This window comes from Etheostoma spectabile, chromosome 15, assembly GCF_008692095.1.
Source record: "Etheostoma spectabile isolate EspeVRDwgs_2016 chromosome 15, UIUC_Espe_1.0, whole genome shotgun sequence".
Lineage (NCBI taxonomy): Eukaryota > Metazoa > Chordata > Actinopteri > Perciformes > Percidae > Etheostoma > Etheostoma spectabile.
In genome coordinates, this window is record NC_045747.1 from 7,678,536 (window position 1) to 7,702,543 (window position 24,008).

The 24,008-nt window shown below is 38.9% G+C and overlaps 5 protein-coding genes across 6 annotated transcripts; 3 read left to right on the top strand and 2 right to left on the bottom strand.

Annotated features, from left to right (window-relative positions):
* Positions 1-1,177: 1,177 nt before the first annotated feature.
* On the bottom strand, positions 1,178-2,149 carry fahd1 (fumarylacetoacetate hydrolase domain containing 1). Its single transcript, XM_032536778.1, has one exon. The coding sequence runs from the start codon at positions 2,057-2,059 to the stop codon at positions 1,397-1,399; it is 663 nt and encodes a 220-aa protein (XP_032392669.1). The 5' UTR covers positions 2,060-2,149; the 3' UTR covers positions 1,178-1,396.
* Positions 2,150-2,286: 137 nt separating this feature from the next.
* Positions 2,287-6,567, top strand: LOC116702522 (hydroxyacylglutathione hydrolase, mitochondrial). The gene is made up of 9 exons (XM_032536769.1): positions 2,287-2,549; positions 3,323-3,507; positions 4,113-4,177; positions 4,531-4,648; positions 4,736-4,844; positions 5,085-5,188; positions 5,374-5,475; positions 5,573-5,652; positions 5,759-6,567. Exons 1-9 carry the CDS (start codon positions 2,483-2,485, stop codon positions 5,856-5,858), a joined length of 930 nt encoding a protein of 309 aa, XP_032392660.1. The 5' UTR covers positions 2,287-2,482; the 3' UTR covers positions 5,859-6,567.
* A 175-nt stretch (positions 6,568-6,742) lies between these two features.
* LOC116702526 (hydroxyacylglutathione hydrolase-like protein) lies at positions 6,743-10,996 on the top strand. Of its 2 annotated transcripts, XM_032536774.1 has the most exons (9): positions 6,743-6,907; positions 7,134-7,281; positions 7,546-7,610; positions 7,731-7,848; positions 7,949-8,057; positions 8,295-8,398; positions 8,680-8,781; positions 9,381-9,460; positions 9,808-10,996. In XM_032536774.1, the coding sequence occupies exons 2-9, from the start codon at positions 7,177-7,179 to the stop codon at positions 9,956-9,958; spliced, it is 834 nt and encodes a 277-aa protein (XP_032392665.1). In that variant the 5' UTR covers positions 6,743-6,907; positions 7,134-7,176; the 3' UTR covers positions 9,959-10,996. The 2 variants fall into 2 exon arrangements, with proteins under 2 accessions (XP_032392665.1, XP_032392666.1); XM_032536775.1 differs by lacking the exon at positions 8,680-8,781.
* Positions 10,903-15,008, bottom strand: narfl (nuclear prelamin A recognition factor-like). The gene is made up of 11 exons (XM_032536755.1): positions 14,888-15,008; positions 13,899-13,994; positions 13,667-13,810; positions 13,413-13,542; positions 13,162-13,296; positions 12,776-12,894; positions 12,517-12,646; positions 12,353-12,425; positions 12,131-12,268; positions 11,705-11,862; positions 10,903-11,468 (listed from the first exon to the last, which is right to left on the bottom strand). Exons 1-11 carry the CDS (start codon positions 15,002-15,004, stop codon positions 11,227-11,229), a joined length of 1,482 nt encoding a protein of 493 aa, XP_032392646.1. The 5' UTR covers positions 15,005-15,008; the 3' UTR covers positions 10,903-11,226.
* A 1,100-nt stretch (positions 15,009-16,108) lies between these two features.
* e4f1 (E4F transcription factor 1) lies at positions 16,109-23,349 on the top strand. Its single transcript, XM_032536739.1, has 14 exons — positions 16,109-16,289; positions 16,562-16,683; positions 16,768-16,852; positions 17,421-17,602; positions 17,769-17,889; positions 17,983-18,135; positions 18,782-18,957; positions 19,180-19,416; positions 19,980-20,091; positions 20,242-20,459; positions 20,555-20,753; positions 20,841-21,004; positions 22,374-22,436; positions 22,613-23,349. The coding sequence occupies exons 1-14, from the start codon at positions 16,193-16,195 to the stop codon at positions 22,985-22,987; spliced, it is 2,304 nt and encodes a 767-aa protein (XP_032392630.1). The 5' UTR covers positions 16,109-16,192; the 3' UTR covers positions 22,988-23,349.
* The last annotated feature ends 659 nt before the right edge of the window (positions 23,350-24,008 follow it).

Sequence of the window (24,008 nt, forward strand, 5' to 3'; positions counted from 1 at the left end):
AACAGCAATACTATGGCTAGGGGAGTCTTTTTGGTGCGTTGTTGAAGGTCTAACCAGACAACGTACATTAAAAAAGGCAACAGGGTTCACTGTGTAGTTACATAATGTATCAAAATGTGGTCCATCAAACTTTCTGTAGAAAACACATCTCAGCTAATCCGACTAGCAGCAAAATGTGTTCCAAATTTACAAATAACCACATGTAGCCAGTGCCAAACCCTCAGTCCTCGAAACTCCCTCATTAACATGACTATTTTCTCAACTTGAACTTCTCTGGGACAAACTCTACTTTACATTTAAGCTACTGAAGGGAACACCGTATTAATTCAGACTATGATGCCTAATGTGACTGTAAATATTCTTATCATAAGTACATCACTCTAGTTAAAATGTAGTAATACATACAGTATGACAAGTTGAAAAGGCTACAGATGTTGGTTCTTTATACTGCTATTGTTAGACTATCACTATAATCACAATATATGTTTACTCTACTTCTAGTAGTAGTAGTAGTTAAAGTGTATTAAATCAGTAGTATTGAAGCTTAAACATCGTCTCCACTACATTTCAGAGGGAAATACTTCTTCTACACTATATTTTGTTGGCAGCTGTAGTTACTAATAACTCAGATGTTGAATACAAAACCTAATCATCAATAAGATTAGGATGTATTGTTATAGGTTAAGCTTCCCAGCAGTTTATAAAGTACATTTACCAGCTGCAACATTAAGGTGATGAAAAAAATTAATGTGTCAATAATAATATGAAAAAAAATACAATTATATATTATTTTGAAATGTGTCATTCTGAATAATTTTGATACCTATAGTACATTTAGCTTCTAATCAAGTACATTTAACATAGTACTTCTACACTGTTATATCTGTACTTTTACTAACATCACAGTACTTCTTCCACCACTATATTTAATGTACAGATTACAGCATAACAATTTTAAAATAAATACTTTTTAATGCATAATGAAGTAATTCTATACATGAAAATTAAAAATACAACACTGACAGGTCAGTTGTCTATATTAATAATAATAATAATAACATACCATTTGATCTTTTTGCTGATTATACATTTTTATTTTAACTTTATTTAATAACATGCTTTTCACAATCCCTGGTTTAAGTAGCTAATGATCATAAGCGAACTCGCGAAATCAATCAATGTTACCAAACTGTTTTATTCAAGTAGCCTACAGGCTACAATGCAGCATCAGAAATATGGTGCTGATGGCACAGCACTGCCATCTGCTGAACCTCACAGATATTGAAAATATATTTAAAAAATGAGTACGTTTACCCTTTAAGTAAAACACTCTCTTTTCATTAATCGGTTCATTTTTTTCGCCAAAAGTCATTGGTGTTTTTTTGTTTTTACTAGCCTACTGGTGTTGTCTGTCCACTCTGAAGCTCATGGTGACAATGTCCTCGATCCCAGCCTGCAGCGTATCATGCTGCTGCACGGCGGAGACTCCTTTCGGGGTCCCCGTCAGGATGAGATCCCCCTCCTCCAGGGTGATGAACTCGCTGATGTAGCTGATAAGATAGGGGATGGAGAAAATCATCTGGGACGTGCAGCCGTTCTGCCGCAGCTGGTCGTTCACCTTAAGCCACAGCTTCACGTTCCCCGGGTCAGTGATGCGCTCTTTGGGGATGAACTCGCTGATGGGACAGGAGGTGTTAAAAGCTTTAGCCTTGGTCCAGGGCAGACCCTTGGACTTACACTCGTCTTGGACGTCCCGGGCTGTCATGTCCAAGCACAGAGCATAGCCTGCAACGTGCTCCATAGCGGTGGACTGAGGAATGGCCGTGCCCCCTTTCCCGATGACCACTCCTAACTCGACTTCATGGTGCAGGTTACTGCTGTACAAGGGAACCAGGATGGAGGAGCCCTCTCTTACGTATGCAGAGGGTGGCTTCAGGAATAGGACGGGCTCTGTAGGAATCGCATTTTTCAGCTCTTTGGCGTGGTCGGCATAGTTTCTCCCTACACAAATTATCTTCCTGCCCCATTCCCAAAATCGAGATATGTTTCGTGCTGTCATTGTGGAGAAATGTGACCGTTTAAACCGCTCTGAAGCTGTCAGCACCAGTTAAACCAAACTTTGACCGACACTGGTTCCATAAACGAGATTATTAACCTACGGCAAGCCTGAAAGGACATACCGGAAACTCAACATATCAAGTTAATAGCTGATATATCAATCTATTTAGGAAGTTTATCAGGACTAAAATCTCAAATAAATACCACCCACATGTACCATACTGTATCTTGATGGATTCGTCGTTTAAAAAATGCGGATATAACCAATGTGTTTGTGTTTTAAACTGATTATTCCGGATCTACTCCCCCAGACTTGATTGGTGGAGCCTGAGAGGTTAAAGTTGAAAAGTGACCGACGCGGAACTAAACTGAACTAAACTTTTCTGGTTTACGTGAATGCGATAAGGCTTTATCTGCTGTTGCTATGTTATTCAAGTCTCTAGTAGGGAGTGCCTGCACTCTGCTTGGAGCTGCAACAGCTTTCAAATTTGGTACGTGGTCACGATTTTTTTTACTACGCAAACATCTATTTTAGCACGTTAGATTGTGCAGTTACATGAATGTAAACTAGTTACTAATGGCTAATGTTTTTCTTTTGTCGTGTCTGAAGAAGAGGGCCGTGAGCACAGCTGGCCTGTCTCAAACACCTGCACCTAATTACATACAGCAATCTCCATTAACAGTCAAGTTAGATCCACGGTGTGGCAGCTATTAGCTAGGTGGAAAAAAAATGAGTGCATTTTTAAAGTTAGCATTGAAGCTAACGTTGTTTACTTTGTTGTTGACGTGTTAGCTTCACCTCATAGACTGTATACGGTCTATGCTTCACCTACAGGTTCATACTTGTCTATGGTCCAGCCAATGGCGAACGTCACGGTTTAATGCCATGTCCTGTTGTGGCTGCAGTAAATAATATTTTTAGGCAAAGGGTGCCTGTCAATATTTTATAGAAATAAAATTAATTATGCAAGACTAACAGTGTCCTCGTGTCAGTCTAAGCAAGACTAGTCTGTATATAAAAACATGACATAAGCTATACACATTATGATAGTAGTGATAATATGAGAATATTGATTTTTGTGTGTGTGTGTGTGTGTGTGTGTGTGTGTGTGTGTGTGTGTGTGTGTGTGTGTGTTTGTTTCAGGACTGTGTGTATGATTACTAACAAAACAGAGTGTAAATTGTAATTTCCTTACTGGGGATCACTAAACATTATTATTATTATTATTATTATCATTATTATTATTATTATCGTTTCATGAAGCACCTGTGGAAGTCCAGGCCCAAGCAGCTGCCCTCCTTCACAGTGCTGTGAGGAAATCCTCTTTGGTAGAACAAGCAAATATGAGGGTTGAACTTCTCCCTGCACTCAGTGACAACTACATGTACCTCCTGATTGATGTGGACTCCAGAGAAGCAGCTATTGTTGACCCTGTGGAGCCAATAAAGGTTAGTGTTTTATATTGTAGTACTTTTGAGGTACCTTTTTACTCAAGCATTTCCAATCTGTGTCACCTTATATTTCTAGTACTACATGGACCATTAGCGTTGCTGTATTATTGAACTAACCACTATTTTAATAAGTAGTTAAAATTAGCTCCACCTTGACCAGCCGCCACATCAAAAGGCGGCTAGCTGTTTTTGCATTAATAATCCAATGAAATACTTTTAATTTCAATCCTGCTTTTACAATCTTACTTAAGTGAAAGTACAGTAATATTACCAAAGACTTAAGCAATTATATTTGTGCTTCCATTGAGGGCTACAACTATTGATTTTTACTGCATATTGTTCTTTTGACTAATCTTTTAGTCTGTAAAATGTCAAAACATAGTGAAGAATTCCCATCAGAGATTTTCTGAGCGCAATATACTAACTTCTTCACTCCCAAACCCACATATATTCAATTTGTAATGACATAAAACAGAAACAATACAGCATATCTTCACATAAAAGAAGCCAGAATTAACAAATATTCTGCACTTTTGCCGGATAAAGGTTTTAAGCAATCATTTTGGCACTACTGCAGTTTGACCCTTTCTTGCGTTCAACAGGTTGTGGAAGCTGTCAGAAAACATGGCGTAAAACTCACAACAATCCTGACCACTCATCACCACTGGTAAGCTGCAAGTTAAGTTAATGTTTTAGTTTACACATAATGTTAAAATGGCTATCATTTGTTTACTATATTCATGAGAGAATTCTGAAAACTAGTTCAGAAAAAGACAATGTAGTACACATCCATGTAGTTGCTGGTGCAGGACAGGTAAAGTCTGCACCAAAGCTCAATGCTGATTTTACACGTTTAAAGTATTTTGCGGAGCATTAAGCTGTGGACTTTACCTTCTTTCAGAAGTCTGAAAACTCTCAAATTAACCAGCCAAAAATGCCAGTGTGCTAAGAAACCATTGTATCTGCATAAAATGTTTGCTGAGGAATAGTAACAATGCACTGATAATTTTTCCCCTTCAGGGATCATGCTAGTGGAAATGAGAAGATGGTGAAGCTAATGCCGGGACTGAGGGTCTATGGAGGAGATGACAGAATTGATGCTATTACAAAAAAAGTTTCTCATTCCAACAATCTCAAAGTAAGACCATCAAACTATCTATTCTACCATCCAAATATATAAGCCTCAAATGAGTGATGTTTGCTCACCAGTGTCATTCTTTCCCAGATTGGATCACTCAATGTCAAATGTCTGTACACACCATGTCACACAACTGGCCACATCTGCTACTATGTGACAAAAGAAAACAGCATTGAGCCACCAGCTGTTTTCACAGGTACGTCTAATCACATCACATCAGTCAATTTTATTCTTCACAAGAAATCGTACAAGGTATAGTTCTAGTGAAATGTAATCTGCAGATGTACTGCACAAATAAGTACCAGGAGACAATTAAGTCACTTACAAAAGCCTTAAATCTGTCAAGCTTGACTAGGTATTGATGCAAGTTCAATGTGTGACTTTTTTTAATGTCCTAAGGACACTTTTCTTTTTTTCTTTTCTTTTTCCCTTGCAGGGGACACACTGTTTATGGCTGGTTGTGGTAAATTCTTCGAAGGTACAGCAGAGCAGATGTACAAAGCCTTGATAGAAATTCTGGGAAGCCTGCCACCTGAAACAGTAAATACATGTACTCTATATGTAACGTCAGTGTAAAGTGTATTATTGAAAATGTTTTCAAGATGTTTCTTCAGCAGAGATATGCAATACATCTTCCATTTTGGATGTTGAAACTGACATATTCTGATAAAGTATACCTAAGCTGTATTGCAGACTGACCAACAATGGTGTGTTTGTGTTTAAAGCGTGTTTACTGTGGTCACGAGTACACCGTCAGCAATCTGAAATTTGCCCGTTATGTGGAACCAGACAATGAAGTCATTCAGAAGAAGCTAGCTTGGGCAAAGGTATTTGACTAATGTGTCACATCAAAGCAATGATTACCTCAGATGATCAACCCCTGAAACTGAAAATCAAAACGTCTTTGTGTTTGCATTTCTGTAGGAGAAATGCAGCAAGGGAGAGCCTACCATCCCATCCACTTTGGCAGAGGAATTCACATTTAACCCCTTTATGAGAGTAAAGTATGTAGAGCATGATTTAATTATTATTTTTATTTACTTACAACACATGGATATGTATTGAGTAGCTTGTTTAGAACTAATTGCAGTTCTTTGATGTTTAATGCAGAGAGAAGTCAGTGCAAGACCACGTAAAGCAGACAAACCCGGTTGAAACCATGAGAAGTCTCCGGAAAGAAAAAGATGGCTTCCGGGTTCCCAAGGAGTGATGTCTAGTGCACCCCTGCATACTGTTTCTTTACTGCTTCCAACTCGGTAGCCTGTCAGTAGAGTACTACAAAAAATATCTGCAATTTGATTTTAAAGCGACTTAAGGTAGATATGCTACATTTACTCTCAGTCAAGGCACACATATTTCATCACTATATGCAGCCCTAATATGGCTCTAAACTTTATTTAGTTGTATCTGGGATGATATTGGTGTGATAGTAATATATGACCATTAATTGAATGATTTTTAAATCCATAAGAAATAAATTTGTTCATCTGTAAATCAGAGTTTTGGAGTATATTTAATATTATGTTCTAATATATTCATATAAAAACCTCAACTTCATGAAGTGTTAAAATTCAAAGATTTTAACAAGCCAGGGAGCTGCTTGAGGAGCAAATGTTGGAATATGTGTAAAATTTCTGTAAATTGATTACTTTTTTTTGTAAAGATCAAATCAATGCTTTATTTAGGAATTGGGGCATTTCTTTTCATATTTGCTTGGAAGCTGTTAGTTTGTAAAATTCGGTGCAAGTGTTTTTCATTTAAAAGCATTTTGTGAGCAAAGCATTGTCTAAGTATTGTTTTGTCAGCATTAAATATTAGTTACCCTGAATACTCTTTTGCATGTAAAGTACAATCTTACAAAGAATATTGCATTGTGTTCTTTGGAAAAAGCAATAAAACACATTAATTCAAGTCAGTGGCGTTAAGTCTTGAATTAAAAATATACTTTAAAATGGCTTTTTATGCAGAATGGCCCAATTATAACTGTTATATATTGAAAGAGGTGTGTGTGTGCGTGCGTGTCGGTCGGTCGGTCGGTCGGACGGACGGACGGACGGACGGACGGACATCCATCCATCCATCCATCCATCCATCCAAGATGGAAAGACGGTGAATGTTTCCGGCTCGATCAAAATGTCTTCGATTTGACATGATGTCACGATAACTTCATGGTCTGACTCCAGAGATGAATAACAACTTTCAGACCGTAACAGTCGAACAAGGATACAACAGTCTCTAATCGATATCAGATAAACCGAGGTAACTGGGGTTTATTTATTGACTTGTGTTGTTCCATTGTTCAGGCTGTAGGAAATGTTCAGTTTTATGACACCGCACCAGAGCCGGCTAGATCGTTTTAACGCTGGTCCTGCTAACCGAAGTCTGAAGACCGTTGCATGCTTTTAGTAGCTAACCGTATCAGTTAGAAATAAACAACTGGTGCATATTTATAGTTGACTGTTGACTAATAAAACCCTTTCTGAAGTGTTGCGCACTGTGGTGCGCAATCGTATTCGTTCAACGGTGCCATGAAAGTAAAGGTGATCTCCATACTGGAGGACAACTACATGTACCTGCTGATTGAGGAGCAGAGTAAACAGGCCATAGCTGTGGACCCTGCTGTACCACACCGGGTGAGAGACAGATCCTGTTTTGGTCCATGTGATGAACATGAAAAATATGTCATTTTCTGGCCTTTTTTGCACAACTATACAACGAGAGAGAGAGAGTGAGATAAAAATAATATTTATATAAAAATACTTTGGTTATTTAAAAATGATTATATGTAGGCTACTGACAATAATATAAATGTTAGATTTTTTTTCCTGTCAGTTGACTAAAAGTTCCATACATATGTGAATTGCTGCTAACAGGTATTTGTCTGTTTTTTTCTAAAGCTGCTAGAAATAGTGAAGAGAGAGGCCTTGTCTCTGAAAGCTGTCCTCACCACACACCATCACTGGTAAGACCACTGGTTTGGTACTAGAGGGCAGTCGTCTTGCCTTAATACAGTAAATAAGTAATACCAGAACACCCAAACAATTCACTAATAATATTGAACCAACCTGTTTTTACTGATCAGGGATCATGCTCGGGGGAATGAGGCTCTGTTGAAGGAGGTTCCTGGGCTGAGGGTGTATGGGGGAGACGATCGGATCGGGGGTCTGACAGACAAAGTCACCGATGGCCAGGAACTCAAGGTACCCAAAACTAAGTAAAATGTATCCAGTTTCCAATTTCAACATACAGAAAATCAGATTTTCTTGTTGTCTTTTGATGTTTTGTTTTCTCTGTTTGCAGTTTATCTCAATCAATGTGAGGTGCCTATTCACTCCCTGCCATACCTCTGGGCACATGTGCTACTTTGTCTGGGAGGATGGGTGCACTGATGCCCCTGCTGTGTTCACAGGTCTTTGTAAACATTAAAATCTGGGGAACCAGTTTAAACCTGTGAAGTACATTTCTGAACAGCTTATACCTGTACAGCACACGTCATGTGGTATCAATTGTAAATATAGTAACTTCATTTTGAGTGGCTAGAGATATGAATCCTTTTTGAACAGAACAATGTCCATTGTTCTAATTGTGTGAGACAAGGACTGACCACTTCCCTCTGCCTCTGCTTGTCCTTTCTTTTGGTTGTTAGGGGATACATTGTTTATCGGTGGATGCGGGCAGTTTCTTGAGGGCACGGCAGAACAGATGTTCCACAATCTCACCCAGGTGCTGGGCACCCTACCTCAAGATACGGTTAGTGGAAATAAGAGATTTTTGTAGTGGTTATGTGCGGCCATCACAGGGTTAACGGCAGCTAACATGACCTCAGATAAGAACTGGTGTAAGACTGCGTCACGGTGATGAACAAACACACGTACAATGAGGTGATAGAGTGCAGCCTGGCTCTCTTTTCTGCCTACACCTAAGTGCAAAATGTTCAGAAGCCCAGAATGACCAAAATACTCAAACTCTACTGCTATGTGTGCTAGTTAATCAGAAATCCTGCCTTTAAATCATTCTTTGTTCATCTGTAGAAGGTGTTCTGTGGACACGAGTACACCATTAGGAACCTGAAATTTGCCATGCTGGTGGAGCCAGAGAATGAAAAGATTAAAGCGATGCTGAGCTGGGCCAGGGTGAGCAATTCAATGAAAACTGCTTAAAAGAATAAAGCTCATATTCTCTATTTTTGTTATTGTCAACAAAAGACAAAAAACCTTAAAAACGCTTAGTCCGTCTCATAATACTTCATTCTCCCATTTCAGCCCCAAGCCCACTGAGTCTGACGTAAATCTTTAAAACCAGGTCATAATATAGATTCTTAATTTTTAGTATATAGTATATTCAATTTCCTTAAACAGCTGGACACTGTTTCTTTGCAACAATACTCAAAAATTAGTAAATTGTGCATTTGCTGGGAGCTATTTTCAGCCGTGGAATAATGCATATTTACATGTACAGTTTTTGCAACAACAGAACAGTGTTTGTGGGATTGAATCAAAGATAAACTACAGTGCATGTTAAAGGTAATGAAGTCGACTCATTGAAGTGTTTTCAGTAGTTGTTGCACAACAATGGAGGTCTATAGAACAGTGAAATAAGCTTTATATAACCAGCAAACATTGCTGGTCATGGTCTTTTCATGGCATTGGACAAAAGCTAAAATCTTGCAAGTCTTATTGTTTGAGAATAAATTGAGAAATATTTATTTTGCTGACAGTTTTTATTTTTGCAGGCGAGAGATAATGATGACAAACCCACAGTGCCGTCTACCCTAATGGAAGAGTTTGAGTACAACCCTTTTCTTCGCCTCTCGTGAGTTTGAGTATTTATATACAGCATGTATGAAGGATGAACCTGGTGACAATATGTCTCCAGCCATTTTGATTGGATTTTGTAATTTCTAGTTTTTTAACCAATTTGAAAAAAATAAAAGGATTCAGACTTTTTTGTTTTGGCATGGATGTAGTTTATCTTTGCACTTGTTTAGGTGCTTCTAATAGTTTTAGTACACAGCATATGTTGATAAAACAAGTTCGTTTGGTGAGCTTTTGTTTCCAGATTAATCAGTGGTTTTTGAAATCTGGACATTTCCTGCCACAATTTTGTGTTATACATTGTCTCAGTTGTTGTGTCTTTCTTATCCTCTTCCTTTACTGTAGAGAGGAAAGAGTACAAAAGTACACTGGAAAGACAGACCCCATAGAGGTGCTGAGGGTTCTGCGGAAGGAGAGGGACACATTTAAGAAGCCCAAGCAGAGACTTCCTCCCCATGCCATGTTGGCTTTGGAGTGGGGGCTTCTCAGACCCTGAGATCCAGTTTCAGAGATCTGAACATACTCAACTATCAAGGAAAGATAGTTTGAATGACTGAACGCAGCAAGACACAACTCTGTAGAGTGTTATTCTTTGCTTTAACCCTCAATTTAACCAATGTATACTGCTGGGAACCTGGTTGACCCTAATGTGTGTTGTTTTAGTAATAATGAAACAATGTCTGCACAATAAGCCAGTGTAAAGCTGCTTTCATCAAATATTCCTTCAAGCTAAATTAATTAAGGGCTGGTCTCTCAGTCTGTTACGCACAAACTAACTGCACCGAGTGATGTTTGCTAATACTAATTTCCTAGATACTAATGTGTTTTATTTATTTATTGCTTTAAATAACTGGTTTTGGGGGAAAACTATGCTTTATTTATTACTGCCAGTGCATTTTACTTTACTTTTTGCTACTTTTGTTTGGACATACTGTATATGTACTGTACAATTGCTCTATTTCTTGCGTTTGCAGTTGGACACAATAGATCCACTGTAAAAATACAATTTTCAATTGTCAATTTAGACTGCACGTACACATAATATTGGAACAGTAGTGTGATATGTTGCACTTATACATTGTACAAGGGTAGAAGAAATATGCAGTGTACATCATTATGCAATGTAATTATTGCTGTTCATCCCAAAGTGAGTAAATCCTCACTGCTAGAGCGTAAATTAGAGTCAAGATAATTCAACAAAAGATATTAGTCTGAAACATTGTTCTGTTGGAGAGCTTTTAAACTTACAAAAACAAATGGCTAGAATGAAATAAAGTCTTATTTTTCTAATAATAGTATATAATGTATATATTATATATAGATAATACGCTACATAATTATACACACACAGATATATACTCACACACACAACTGTATTGTATAATCAATCATGAGTTAAATAAGGAATGATTATAATTTGCTTTGTTGTTTCAGCTCATGTTCCCAAACGAATGATTTACTATCCATTTGAAAGGACAATCAGCAGTATACTGTAATGGCAAATAATCAGACCAAATAAATAATTTTGCTTCAACATTGTGTCTATTATCTACGCCCATTGTCTTCCACTATGTCAGGTACACCATTTTTAGACGAGGGGAGAAGTGGCTTAAAAGGTTTTTGGCATACATCAAAACAGCTTATATTTGACTTTACCCATAACCCGGAAGAGAGACAGAAATAGTCAGTTATTTTTGGCCGGTTCTGTGGTCAGTGTTTGCTGAAAGATTATCTGCAACTCATGGATTTTAGCAAAAGATTTCTTCACCACTTCATAGTGAGTCCATTTTTCATCTTCTCCACAGGGTGGTAGTGTGTGTGCAGCAGCTCTTTGGCTCTCTCCTCCCCTACACTGTGGAGCCAGGACTGGTACAGCTCGGCCACACGGGTGTCGTCTTCTGGCGATAGGGGGCGCTCTGCCTTGTAGAGCTCCTCAACCTTCTGGAGAAGCTCCTTTGGGCTTTGACCAGGTTTGGGCTTCACCTGTCCACCACCATTTAGACAGCCTGCATAATAACAAAAAGTTAGAGGAACATGCTGGGGTTCTTGTTTTAATTTGCTCGCAAACATCTGCAAATATCAAATTAGTAAAGCAGTGCTGGTGAGACGACTCTGCAAGTTGTGCTCGTCAGTTATCCATTCAACAACTCAATGCATGTATTTAAATTGCCTGTGTATTTCCACAGATGTGACTGACCACTGTACCAATCGAGCAAAAGCACAATGGCTTACATCACTTTACCTGATGGACAGGCCATAACTTCCACAAAGTGGTAAGGCGACTTTCCCCTCTTAAGTTTCTGCACCAGGTTCTGGATGTTGCGGAAGCCGTATGTGGAAGCAAAGTTCAAGAGGACTACTCCATCTTTCTCTAGAGTCACTTCCTGGAAGTCATTATTCCTGTGGCAGAGGGATTAAGTTAGAAAAACAAGGTTAGGTGTACGCTGGTATACTTTGATCTGCACATATAAAGTCTCTAAAACAACATCAATACGCTAGGCTACTGGTTGAGTGATATTACAATTAGGCGTTATCGACAAGCATTTTGGGATCACTGAACTGGAACAGCTCTTCATTTATACTGAAAATAGGCCTGACTGTTCCAGACAAAAGGAACCTCCACAAACACCACTAAACAGGCTTCTTAAAGTTGTTGAGACAGACTCACCTGAGGATCTTGTACGTGAGATCCTTCACCTCCTCTCCAAACAGCTGCTTAGCAGCATAGGTGAAGACATGATGGAGGTAACCCCCTGAACCGCTTCCAGCATGGTTCAGGAACTCACCCCCGCTCACACTGCTGAACCTGGAATAATATATAGTGTGAGTTAATTTATTCTTCTGGAAATTCATGTTACAGAAAACAAAAACAAAATGTCACAGAACTTACAATGTATCTAGAGGTGCAGGTTCCACATCATTAAGAGACACATTTTTCTCCTCCAGCATTTTCTGAACCTCTCCTATACACGAGACATGAGAAAGGTATAAAAGAGAAGATACTCCACATTCATATAGACCAAAAAAAAAGCATCATAACTGTAGTTCCTGTACCAGATGTGATGACACAGTCCACTTCTCGAGTCTCATCTTTTTCCAGGTAGAAATCTGACCTTGAGGCCTCAAGTTTTTTGTCAAAGCAGGGCATAACTGCCACGTGGTAGATCTGCTGTGGACTTAGTCCCTAACAACACACACAATACACAGCTCAATGGCAACTCATTATTCTAAGTAATATATATAATAAAAAGTGTCAGAGTTACTTTCACCTCCCCGAGGTGGAACACACTGCAATCTCTGATGTGTCCGGTACCTTTTGTTCAGCAAAATAGCCTTTAACCAGAGAGCCCATCATCGCCTGGGGGGAGCGAGTGGTACTAATGTATGGAAGAATAAACTCGCCATGGGTCTTCTCTGCATAGCAAATCCAACCTGAGCAACACACACACACACGTACACAAAAGAGCGCACACGTGCACACCCATACACACGATGGGAGAGGTATTTGAACAAATACTGAAATAATAACAAATGTAAGTATTATTTCACAACAGTGAACGAAGCTGCCACCTCTTGCCTTTTAATAAGTATAAGTTATGTGGTCCAACACGAATATGGCAAATGAGGTTGACACGCAACAAAGGTCAGCATGGCAGGATGCTCCGACCTTACAACATAAGAGGGTTTGTAGTGGAATACCTGGACAGGCCGATGTCAGCATGGGAAGTCTGTTACTATCCTGCTCCTTCCTCTGGAAACGCTCCACGAACTCTCTCTGGCTCTCCAGCAGGCTAAAGGTCCGACTAAAGCTTGTTTCAAACACATGATGAACACCTGCCATAATGATGATAATCTTCATAAGTGACTTTGTATACATCATTTTCATTTCCAGTTTTACTTTGTGATGTTTGACTTAAATAGTACAGAAAAAAATAATATGTTGCACTCACCAAGGCCTTTAAAGAAGGATGTGAGCCTCCTGCCTGTCTCACTACTGCTGAGGTCAAAGTATGCTGCGAGGGAGGCTCTGGACTGCGGTGACACCGACACCACCACCACCTTCTGCTCTGTCACGTTTTCCTGTAGAGGGAGTCCAAATGATGCATACAGTGACACTCAAAACTATCACATTCAAAAGGCTGCAAAGGCAAAAATAACCAGACACGTACTACACAAGCATTCAAACACATACATACATCTTTACCTTGTTGTTGCGCAGCACTTTTAAGAGCTCCTCGTGGCTCTGCTGTGTGATGAGGACACTCTCAGCTGAGGTGACACAGCCACTGCAGGCCAAACAGTCATTCAGTGAGATCTTTGCTTTCTCCAGCTTCTGCTTCCCACCATCCTACAAACACAAGAGGCGAATAAATTCAGTGTAAATAGTAGTGCAATACTTCAATACACGCAGGTTTTGATTAAGTCTTAAAGCCCACCTGGTTGATTTGGACGTAACTGCCATCGTCTTCTATTTGAATCTTGGCCAAAGATTTTCCTTGTTTCTTCTCTATTTTAATAGGTTTGACACATTCCTGCAACAGAAACCACACATGTAAAGCAAACCTACTTGTGTTCCTTTTTTGTGTGAACTTAATGCACAAGATAAACACAGCAATTTATAACAACACCCACAAGCAGCTGACAGAACAGGGTAAGAACAACTAGCTAAAAGAATACATAAGTAGGTAACGAAATAAAATACCAAACAAAAAAAAGTCAACACTCGGTTTTAGATAGACCAACCTTTTAGACTGATTAAACAGTCATTTCATTTTTCCCCTCACAAAGATCACAAGAAATTAGTAAATTCATCGCGACAGGTAAGAAATGAGAGTTGGAAAGGGAAATGATCAGTATCACTCAGTGCCACACCATTCTGCATAACGTTATTTCGCAGGTCATAATTAAATGATATAAAGTGGTAAATACCAGGTCTACACAACCATTTTTAAGGACTTTCAGTTAGACAAGTTGGGCAATAACTTAAGCTGCAGTAACGTATTGTCTATAGAGTGAAAGTATAACTTGTATCCGCTAAAAACTTAGTTATCACCAACAGAACTATTCCACCGTAGTAACATCATTGCTAACATTAGCAGCAAGCTAACTACTTAGCTGGCATTTTATGTTTTTAACATTGGCGGGGTTTGCGATCAGTGACAATTAAAACAAATAGTTAGCATTGCAATAGCATACGCTTTTGTCAAGCGGGTTTTGTGGTTGTGGTTATTTTTTGTAGTTGTTGTTCTCTCACAGCCGATTTGTAACATTGACAAAGACCCCAGTTAGGTAACAGTTACCACGAATGCTATGTCGGTACGTTTCCGCCATCGACTGATTTTTATAAGGGAAGTGAATTATTAGCTTTACCCAAGTCTTTTTAAAATAAGCCCGATGTTATAATATGTTAGAATAGTTCAACTACCTGAGAGGGTGTGATAAAATCATCGAGATCTGTCAGCTGCAACACACTGCTAAAGTGCGAAGCCATATTTACTGCCGTAAAGTGTTTGTTGTTTACTTTTGTGTCGTGAATAGGCATTCTTCTTGATTCAACTCCACCAAAGATACATCTCACTATCAACCAGATCTTCCTGTGCTTACCTACCATCTTTTATGTACTTTGTCTATGTGTATTTTATTTTTGTTTTTATTATTTTATGTTTTTAACGTACTGTAAGCTTGTAAAAAGAGGAATCCACAAGGTTATAATTTTAAAATGCTGGTACGAGTCATGTTCATCAAAAATAAAGGGGAAGTGATGTCAGGCAAGACTGGTCAGAAATGAACAGGAATTATAGGTAAAACATTATCTTTATAAAAACAAAGTTACGCCCCCTCACCCAGTTATCGGTCTTTCTAAACTATCCCTCATTTACATGTTTTCTTTTTTCTTTTCAAGGATTTCATATTTATTTTAAATTGCAGCAAGAAATGCAGAACAACAATCATTGTACAGTTTTAAGTTATTTGTTTCTTGATGCAGTTACCCTGCATGATCAAATTACACAAGTAGATTTTTGAAGTGTTGAATGTAAAGTTGCTGCCTTGACTTTGGTTCCTTGTTCCGTGTGTTGGTAAATCACATGTCATCATCATTAAATTCATGGTCACTTTAAACATGTAAGGAAAAAAAATGCACTACGAGCCCCTAATCTCCCTTCAACCTGCTGCCAAAACCGTTTTAATGAAGGTGGGCTCCTGTTCATTTCTGGGTCTGATATAATTTATTATTTATTTGCACATTATGATTTGAATTAGAAAGGGAGTAGCAAATCCTTCTGCACGTTTAGTTTTTATTTAACCTTTATTTAACTAGGAAGTCCCTTTTTGCTGTTGGATTTGTTTTCAATGTTTAAGAAAGCCACTCCATATTCCTGACCATCCATCTTACATAAATAAAGCTGAACATGCAAACACTGTTTAAAGAATATTTTATCTGAGAGAAAAACATAAATGCAAAATGACTTAAAAAATATATTATTAATAATCATATATCCTATAGGCTATAGGGGATGAATGGAAGCTATATATATATATATAAATTGTGATTCTGAACGATTTTTGAACATAATGAAATATATATTTCACACAATTCTTGTTGTCTCTTATCTGTCGGTGAATAGACACACGCACGCGCCCTTTTGTTGTTATGACTACGAGGTCGTAAATCCGCCATGTTTTCCTCTCTTGTGGCGGCGTTGCGACAGAGACGGAGAATTCGAACGACATGAATGTAGAAAATAATCATACGGCAGAAACAGAAAGGGAGCAAACGACGAACGGCAACGAGACGATCACCATTAAGACAACACTGGGAGATGAAGGTTAGTTATTTTTTTTAGGTGAAACTAGACTTAGCTATTTATCAGAGATTTTGTTTGGGCCTAGCCAACTTCCTCCATCATGAAGTGTCGCTAGCAGCTAGCTGCCATTAATAACAACATTAGCAAACTAGCGTTGGTTGTAGCTTTACTCCTGCCAGTCAGCAGTCTTTAGAATGGTTTAACGTTAGCTACATCAGCTAGGTGGTAGCTGCTTGCACAAATACATAATGAAGTTGTCTCATTCTGTAATGCGTATATCTCCGTGCTGCCAGATGAAGATGTGCACAAGTGCGGACGCTGTCAGTCCGAGTTTACCACGTTGGAGGCTTTCATCCAGCACAAGCTGCAACACAACTGCAAACGGGAGGCGAGCGGCCAGGAGGCCAACCAAGAGGTGTGGACTGTGATGTGTGGGTTTATAAGCAGGACACACTATACACAGCAGAGGTAGACCAAATGTTTATCTACGTTTTGCCAGGTTGCTGCAGCCAATGGAAGTTCTTCTTCAGAGGTGAAAACAGCTGAAGGTGCATCCTCAGATGAACCAGTGAAGGCCACTAATGGTGGGTCAACATTAAGAGGGCAATTTACGATTTATTATTCTTTCTATTATATAACTCGATAAATTATGAATAAAATGCCCATTATAATTTTCTGCAGGTGACTAATTCCAATTGCCTAATTTATCCAACTATCAGTCCAAAAACAAATATTTTCAGTTTACTCCAATATATGACAAAGTAAAGTATTAAATACACATATTACTTTGCTTGAAATAATACTGAAGCAGTAAACTCAAATAAAATGGGTGCAGAATGTTGTTGATGATGGACTAATACATTTATTCAGTTCAAGTTCTACTTTATTTATCCTTTAGAAAAGGAAATGTAGTGTGCCGCAGGATGTCTGAATAACACATACACAGAAAAGCACCACCAGATGCCAACAACATTTTAAACACAACACAGAACACACATTAACACATCAACAAATCAACACATCAGTGGAAACACTCCTTCCTCCAAAACCAATGATGGAATCCACTTATTGACTAGTCACCACCATTTCAACCTGTATTAGGTCTCAGATTTGCGGGAAGACTAATTTTTATTTTATCTGTTTATCAAATAGATGAAAGCAGTGGCATATTGGGTCGAGGTCGCAGGAAGAAAAACGTTTTGCTCAAAGTCACTGACCACTCGGATGGGACGGAAGGATCTTTATCTGACAATGCTGACAGTGACAAGCCTGTTTACAAAGTCAACCAACAAGGACGCTACATTTGCCAACTTTGTGACAAGACATTTAAAACAGTGAGTCATACATATCAATTGTCTGTGTGTCTTTCATGGGAAAATGTGGGTTTTATTTCCTAGTATCTGAGATGAGTAACATGAGATTTTGTAATAGTTACCAGGGTATTTATCACACTTTATTGCTTGGGTTGTCTCTCTAATACGTTATATTTTTCCCCAACAGACCAACATCTTGAGAACTCACTTGAAAACTCACAGTGACCAGAAGAACTTCTCATGTGACCTATGTGGGACCTCATTTCGCACAAAAGGCTCCCTGATTCGTCACAACCGTCGCCACACAGGTACCGCCAGTAAACACAGACTATTTTTGTCTTGAATGGAGGTCCTCTAATACATTTTGATAATAACGCAACTTTCTTCCTGTTTTCTTGCAGATGAGCGGCCGTATCGCTGTACCCTATGTGGCCAGTCCTTCAGAGAGTCGGGTGCCCTCACCAGACACCTTAAGGCCCTCACACCCTGCACAGAAAAGATTCGCTTTGTTCAGTACAAGGAGATCTTGGTCAGCAAAGATGGAGTACAAAAAGGTCAGATTTATACAGCAGGAGCTGTTATCTTGTTCCAGGTGTGTCTAGGGCTGGGTACCGCATTCAATACTTTTCAGGCACAGACCAAATTGCCTAAAAAAGTATTAAGTATCGAAAAACGCCTTGCCATTCAATACCCAATTTCATTACTTAAGGAGTGAATCTTATCAAGAGTCAGGGAGCCAATAAGCGCAAAGCAGGCTTCTACCAAGATCTAATAATGTTTGTGATTGGTTGTGTAACATTACATGTCGTAGAGGCAGGCAGGAGAAACTCTACGTTACACAGAGATGGGGCTCACGTAGTAGGAGCTGAAAAAGATAAATAAAAACATTTGTGCCACAATTTGTAATGTTGTAATTTCTTTTTGTTTTATGAAATTGGAATAAAAAAAAATATTGTTTAAGAACCAGTATGGCAGTCACGGTATTGGTACTGGTATCAAAAATCGAGGTGTGTCTGTGCTGAACAGGGTAGCTCGATGGTTTCACACAATCTTATCTATCAAAGCAAATGAGTTGTAGCGATCAATGAAATACTTGAGAATTTTAAAAGTTGACAATTCAGTAGATAAAGGAATAGATTTAGAATACCCAAGGAAGTAACAATCAATTGAGTCACTGACCGGTTTGTGTGAATTTTCCAGGAGTCGAAGTGGCTGGGCAGCAGCAGGAGGTAGTGGTTGTGGAGCAACAGCCAGAGGATCAGGAGATGGTAGAGGCTCAGACTGCTGTTGTCAGTGTGGTAGAGGCTGGTTCCCAAGAGGTCCTCCATCAGGTCCACTTCACAATGGAGGTGAATGGAACAACGCAGGAGCAACAGGTGAGTTAAGAAAGGGTGCGCATTTAGCTAAAAGTCCTGTATTTGCTGTAACTAATCATATATCACACAAAACACATACTCTTTAATTTCCTTAAAATGAGTTTTGGTACATGTTTGCAATGATAAAGAAAAAGTGTAGTTGTAGAGATTTGGAATGAGAGTGTTTTGCCTGTAACTCTAATCCAACCTTTGCTGTTGTTCTGTTGCTCTGTCTCTGGCCAGGTTGTAGTAGAGCAATCTCAGGCAGAAGCCCTGGCTGCTGCCGCAGCAGCAGGCAACAACCTCATCTGCCAGGCCATTATCAACTCTGGCATTGCATTGGGGACGGAAGAAGCCGTGGTTGAGGAGACCTCGCAGGCAACTGAGGATAAAAATAAAGTAGTTTCTGAGTGCCCTGATGTTGATGAGAGTATCACTGAGATCCAGGTTAAAGAAGAGTTTGTGGAGATGGAGGCAGAGGTAAGGAAAGAGGAATTTGGATTGACCAGTAGATTTACTGCATTTCATTGTGTCGTTAGATATATTGCAGTGCTTTGAAAACGGTCAACATTCGTTTCACAATTTAATTTTTCCTTTTCTGCAATGTTTTCACTTTGTCCTTTTGAATATTAGCTTACCATTACTCTTAAAGTACTGGTTCCCATCACAGACCCCAATAGAAAGAGATAACTAAAAATATTACTCAATATTAAAACCTTAATTTTTGCTCACAAAAACTTTGTAGGTTTTCTTAGTTGTAGATTGACAGCTACTCTTTGCAGTGTGTGTTTATGAGTGACTTAAAATTGTCATTCAATGTAAAACTAGAGGTACGTAAGCTGTGTGTTCACTTCAGTTAAGTCATAACCATGCCCTGTTTGTGAGATGCTCCTTAGCTGCAGAAATCAGATCATATTGTGCTTCTGCCAAAATTTCTACTCTTTGCTGCAAGTTAAATTCAGCATTCAGTTCTGGCAACATTTGAACCAGATCTCAGCAGAGCTTGTGCTGGTGTTGCAATGAATATTTGTACTCTTTTGCAGGAAGCAAGTGATGGTGATGATCAAACAACTTTAAAATTGCACATGTGTCCACACTGTAATCGCTCCTTCAAGGGGCTGAATTACCTCCGCTTTCATGTCAAGGGCCATATGGGTAAGTCCATAACTATTAATAATGACTCAGAGTATGACTTTGCTCTATTCTTATAATCAACTTTTGTGAACAATGTAAAATCAAAAGAAAGCAGTTGATGGTACACTGACTAATTTTTAGAAGAAAAAAAATTACCTTTCTTTCATGCAGGTTACAAGCCTTTTAAGTGCACACTTTGCCATAAGGAGTTTCTAACTGGTTACCTGCTGAAGAAACACATGGAAGTCCATGTCAGTGAGAGGAGGTACAAGTGTGGTGAGTGTGGCAAGCTGTACAAAACCATTGGGCATGTACGTGAGCACATGAGGGCCCACTCAGATGAAAGACCCTACCGCTGTGCCAGATGCAACAAGGGGTACAAGACCAAGGTGAGTTCATCTTTTATTTTATGACCAAGTTTTCACTCAGACACAATGAAAGGCAGTCCAGTTCCGTCTCTAACAGATCTCCTTGTCTTGCTCAGAATGCCTTGCAGGTGCATCAGCGGACCCATGGTGACGAGAAACCTTATGTGTGTGAGTTTTGCTTGAGAGGCTTCAGGGAGAAAGGCTCTCTGGTGCGACATATCCGCCATCACACCGGAGAGAAGCCTTTCAAGTGCCCAAAGTGCGGGCGAGGCTTTGCTGAGCACGGAACTCTGAATCGGCATATGCGTGCAAAAGGTCTGTCTGATTGACTGACAACAAAACTTAAAAAAATAAAGTTTTTGTAGCACTGACACAAACATAATAACATGTGATTTCCACCAGGAGGCTGCCAGAAGGACGATTCCAATGAGCAGCAGGATGCGATAACAGAGGAGCAGGCGTCGGTGGACAGCCTCACTACAGAAGCCATAATCTCAGAGGATCCTCATGCTGTCCTGGTAGAATTCTCCTCAGTGGTGGCAGACACACAGGAATACATCATCAAGGTGAGACACAGGGAAGCAGGGTTAAGAAAACATGTGGTTTTTCCCCTTGCATCATAGCTTCAAGGTGCATCATGTAAATTGTAAGTTGAATTTTTTGGCATCAAACTTTTTTTAAGCACCTCTGTCTGAATAAATGAGGTTGAGGTTTTTTTTAGTTTTTTATTTAAATTGGCAATCAACAGGATACATGCTATTACATCAGAGAGGAGTAACCATACACTGAATTGACAGGAATGGAAATGCCTAGCATTTGTTGTGTTCTACATTATTTTGTATATGAGTGACCTAGGAAACTACTAGAACTGTTGGGTCCTTGTAAATTCTGGAGTGTGGTCTAGACCTACTCTATCTGTAAAGTGTCTTGAGATAACTCTTGTTATAAATTGATACTATAAATAAAATTGAATTGAATTGACCGACAAAATACAAGTAACAAAACAATTTCCCTAACATTAGTTATTTTTATTCATGAGTTCTCACTAAAATAATATGATTTCATAATTTGTTTTATTGTCACAACAGAACAGAGAAACATCAAAACATATTAAAGTTCTGTTAAATAAAATTTATAAAAATACAAACTTAAGATATGAAACTTCGTCCTTTTGAACAAAAACACAATAACAAAAAATAATCAGTGTTGCCAACAGGGATGTTGTAGAGCGCCCTCTCCTGGTCAAACTGTGCAATTGCAACACTCATAACATAGTTGACCGTTGTTTTTAAATTTTTAAATATTCCTTCATCAGAATCCTTTATTTGCCATTCTAAATGCTGATACTGATAGATCAGGAAATGCCTAATATCTGCCCATTGATATATCTGTTGGGCTCTAGTCTTTAGCTTATTCATATCAGAGAAACTATTTTAAAGACACAGAAGAAGTGCCCTTTCTTTCTTTTTATTAAAGACGCATTAAACGTGTGGGCACGCCAAAGCTGGAAAGGCCTGAACAAGACTATGCTACTTTAAACCTCTTGGATTAACACAGCTGTAGAACTGTAGAGCAGCAACTGAATTTGCAAACGTTTAGTCTGTTTATTTTTTTTAGTGCAAACTAGAAGGACTTAACTAACGGTAATTTATGTAGATAACTTGCATAACAAGTTTCACCACAGCAAGGTAAACTTTTACCTAAACTGCATGCATAAACAATGTTCTTAAAGTAGAATTGTTTGTGCTAATAATTTATTGTTAGATTCATATGACTTTAGACCACATAAGAAATTACTTATATTCCCCTTTTATTCATTTTTTATTCCAGTTATTGTTGAGAAGTTAATTGAATGCACTTTTTTAATGATTGGTGTAACGGGCTGCTAGCTTTTGTCATTAATTGCATTTGCTCTGCTTCTGTCATATCCCCTAGACTCAAACAGAGGAGGAGGTGCAGGAGGAAGAGGTTACACTTATTCATGACAGCCAAAATGAGGTCAGCGCGCACACACACACACACACACACACACACACACACACACACACACACACACGAACATCTGCATGATTTATAGCAGTTACAGAGTGTGGATCTGGTAAGAGCTGTTAAATGTTTTTCCATTATCTTACAACTCTTCTCCAACTTTTTTTAATATCAAATCACCCTGCTAGATGGGAAACCACATCATGAAAGTGGTGCAGCGAATCGTCAGCCAGTCACATGCCGCCGGCGGCACTGGCAGCCACCAGATCATTGTGCGCAATATGGCGCTGAACGAGGAGGGCGCATCCATCTCTGACTGCGGTGACACCATCACCATCGCTACACCCGAGAGCCTGACGGAGCAGGTGGCCATGACGCTGGCCTCCGCCATCAGTGACGGCACGCTACTGGCCACGGCGAGCACCGTGGAGACGGCAGACGGAACAGTTACTATGGTTACCACAGAGGAAGCTGTGGAGGAGGGAATACAGATGGTGCAGCAGCAAGAGGAATATGTCATCACCTCCCCAGAGGAGGTGGAGATTCAGACTGTCATTGTATGATCAAAGAGAATACTAACTGAAGACTGATACATTTGGCTGGACTGTACCTTTATAGTTTATATGAGCCTCATGTGTGAGATTTGATTACAAAACAGGCCAAAGTATTTATAAAGTTCATAATTACAGAAATAGAACAACCTTCAAAGAAAAGTCTGTGTGAAACATCAAGAATGAGTGTGGACTGGTTCTATCGTGTATTTAATTTCAAATGAATTGGTTTACTAAAATTAAGCATTTCATTCAGTAGGTTAGCTGCTTTTTATCTTTCAGGTGCATACAATTTTTAAAATAATTACCAAAATAATTTAGCAAGGTTTTCATTTTGAAGGCCTGAACAGATGGGTTTTTCTTTTTAGGTGGTACACATGGAACATGTCTTTGCCTTCATCTGTTGTAGCCTTGTCTCCTTTTTTTTTTTTTTTTTTTTTTTTTTTTTTTTTTTTTTTTTTTTTTTTTTTTTTTTTTTTTTTTTTACTGCAGTCAAATAGTGAAATTCCTTCTTACTTTTGCTACCTGAAATGCCATCATTCCATCGCAGTTTTTACTTCCGATGTCTAGGTCGACTACAGTACAAGTTTTGAAACTCTTCATCTCCAAATTGAAATCTGTTGGCCTTTTTAAAGGTGGAATCTGTGATTTTGGAGAAAGATTGTTGATATTTTAACTCTCAAACAAATACACCCCCCTCCCATCATTGCTACTTTTTTACCGTCCCTCTCGCTTTCACTGCCTTTCTCTTTCTACATCCATACCTTTTCCCCTATCCTGGCTACAAGCACAAACACGGCTGTTGCTGTTTTGCTGGAATAATATTTTGTTGGTCCATCTTTGTTTGTTACCCCTTTTACAGAGCCAGGGGTACACACACGGTCACTAAGGAGATATTTGCTGAATTTGACCAAAAGTGAAGTGTGATAGAATCACAGACTCCCACCTTTTTAAAGAGCCTGCTTGTTTAAAACCAATCAAGAAGAGTAAAAACTTTCCGTGGTACAGTGTTTAATCATAATGGATCTTTAAG

Bases quoted from the DNA above. Each gene is read 5' to 3' on its own strand.
- fahd1 (XM_032536778.1), bottom strand. From the start codon at position 2,059: ATGACAGCACGAAACATATCTCGATTTTGGGAATGGGGCAGGAAGATA.
- LOC116702522 (XM_032536769.1), top strand. From the start codon at position 2,483: ATGTTATTCAAGTCTCTAGTAGGGAGTGCCTGCACTCTGCTTGGAGCT. The intron at 2,550-3,322 runs GTACGTGGTCAC...CGTTTCATGAAG, and splicing joins TGCAACAGCTTTCAAATTTG to CACCTGTGGAAGTCCAGGCC. The intron at 4,178-4,530 runs GTAAGCTGCAAG...TTTCCCCTTCAG, and splicing joins CTGACCACTCATCACCACTG to GGATCATGCTAGTGGAAATG.
- LOC116702526 (XM_032536774.1), top strand. From the start codon at position 7,177: ATGAAAGTAAAGGTGATCTCCATACTGGAGGACAACTACATGTACCTG. The intron at 7,849-7,948 runs GTACCCAAAACT...CTCTGTTTGCAG, and splicing joins CCGATGGCCAGGAACTCAAG to TTTATCTCAATCAATGTGAG. The intron at 8,058-8,294 runs GTCTTTGTAAAC...TTTGGTTGTTAG, and splicing joins TGCCCCTGCTGTGTTCACAG to GGGATACATTGTTTATCGGT.
- narfl (XM_032536755.1), bottom strand. From the start codon at position 15,004: ATGCCTATTCACGACACAAAAGTAAACAACAAACACTTTACGGCAGTA. The intron at 13,995-14,887 runs GTAGTTGAACTA...TTTCTGTTGCAG, and splicing joins ATTTTATCACACCCTCTCAG to GAATGTGTCAAACCTATTAA. The intron at 13,297-13,412 runs GTGAGTGCAACA...TCATTATGGCAG, and splicing joins ATCCTTCTTTAAAGGCCTTG to GTGTTCATCATGTGTTTGAA.
- e4f1 (XM_032536739.1), top strand. From the start codon at position 16,193: ATGAATGTAGAAAATAATCATACGGCAGAAACAGAAAGGGAGCAAACG. The intron at 18,136-18,781 runs GTCAGATTTATA...TGAATTTTCCAG, and splicing joins CAAAGATGGAGTACAAAAAG to GAGTCGAAGTGGCTGGGCAG. The intron at 20,460-20,554 runs GTGAGTTCATCT...TGTCTTGCTCAG, and splicing joins ACAAGGGGTACAAGACCAAG to AATGCCTTGCAGGTGCATCA.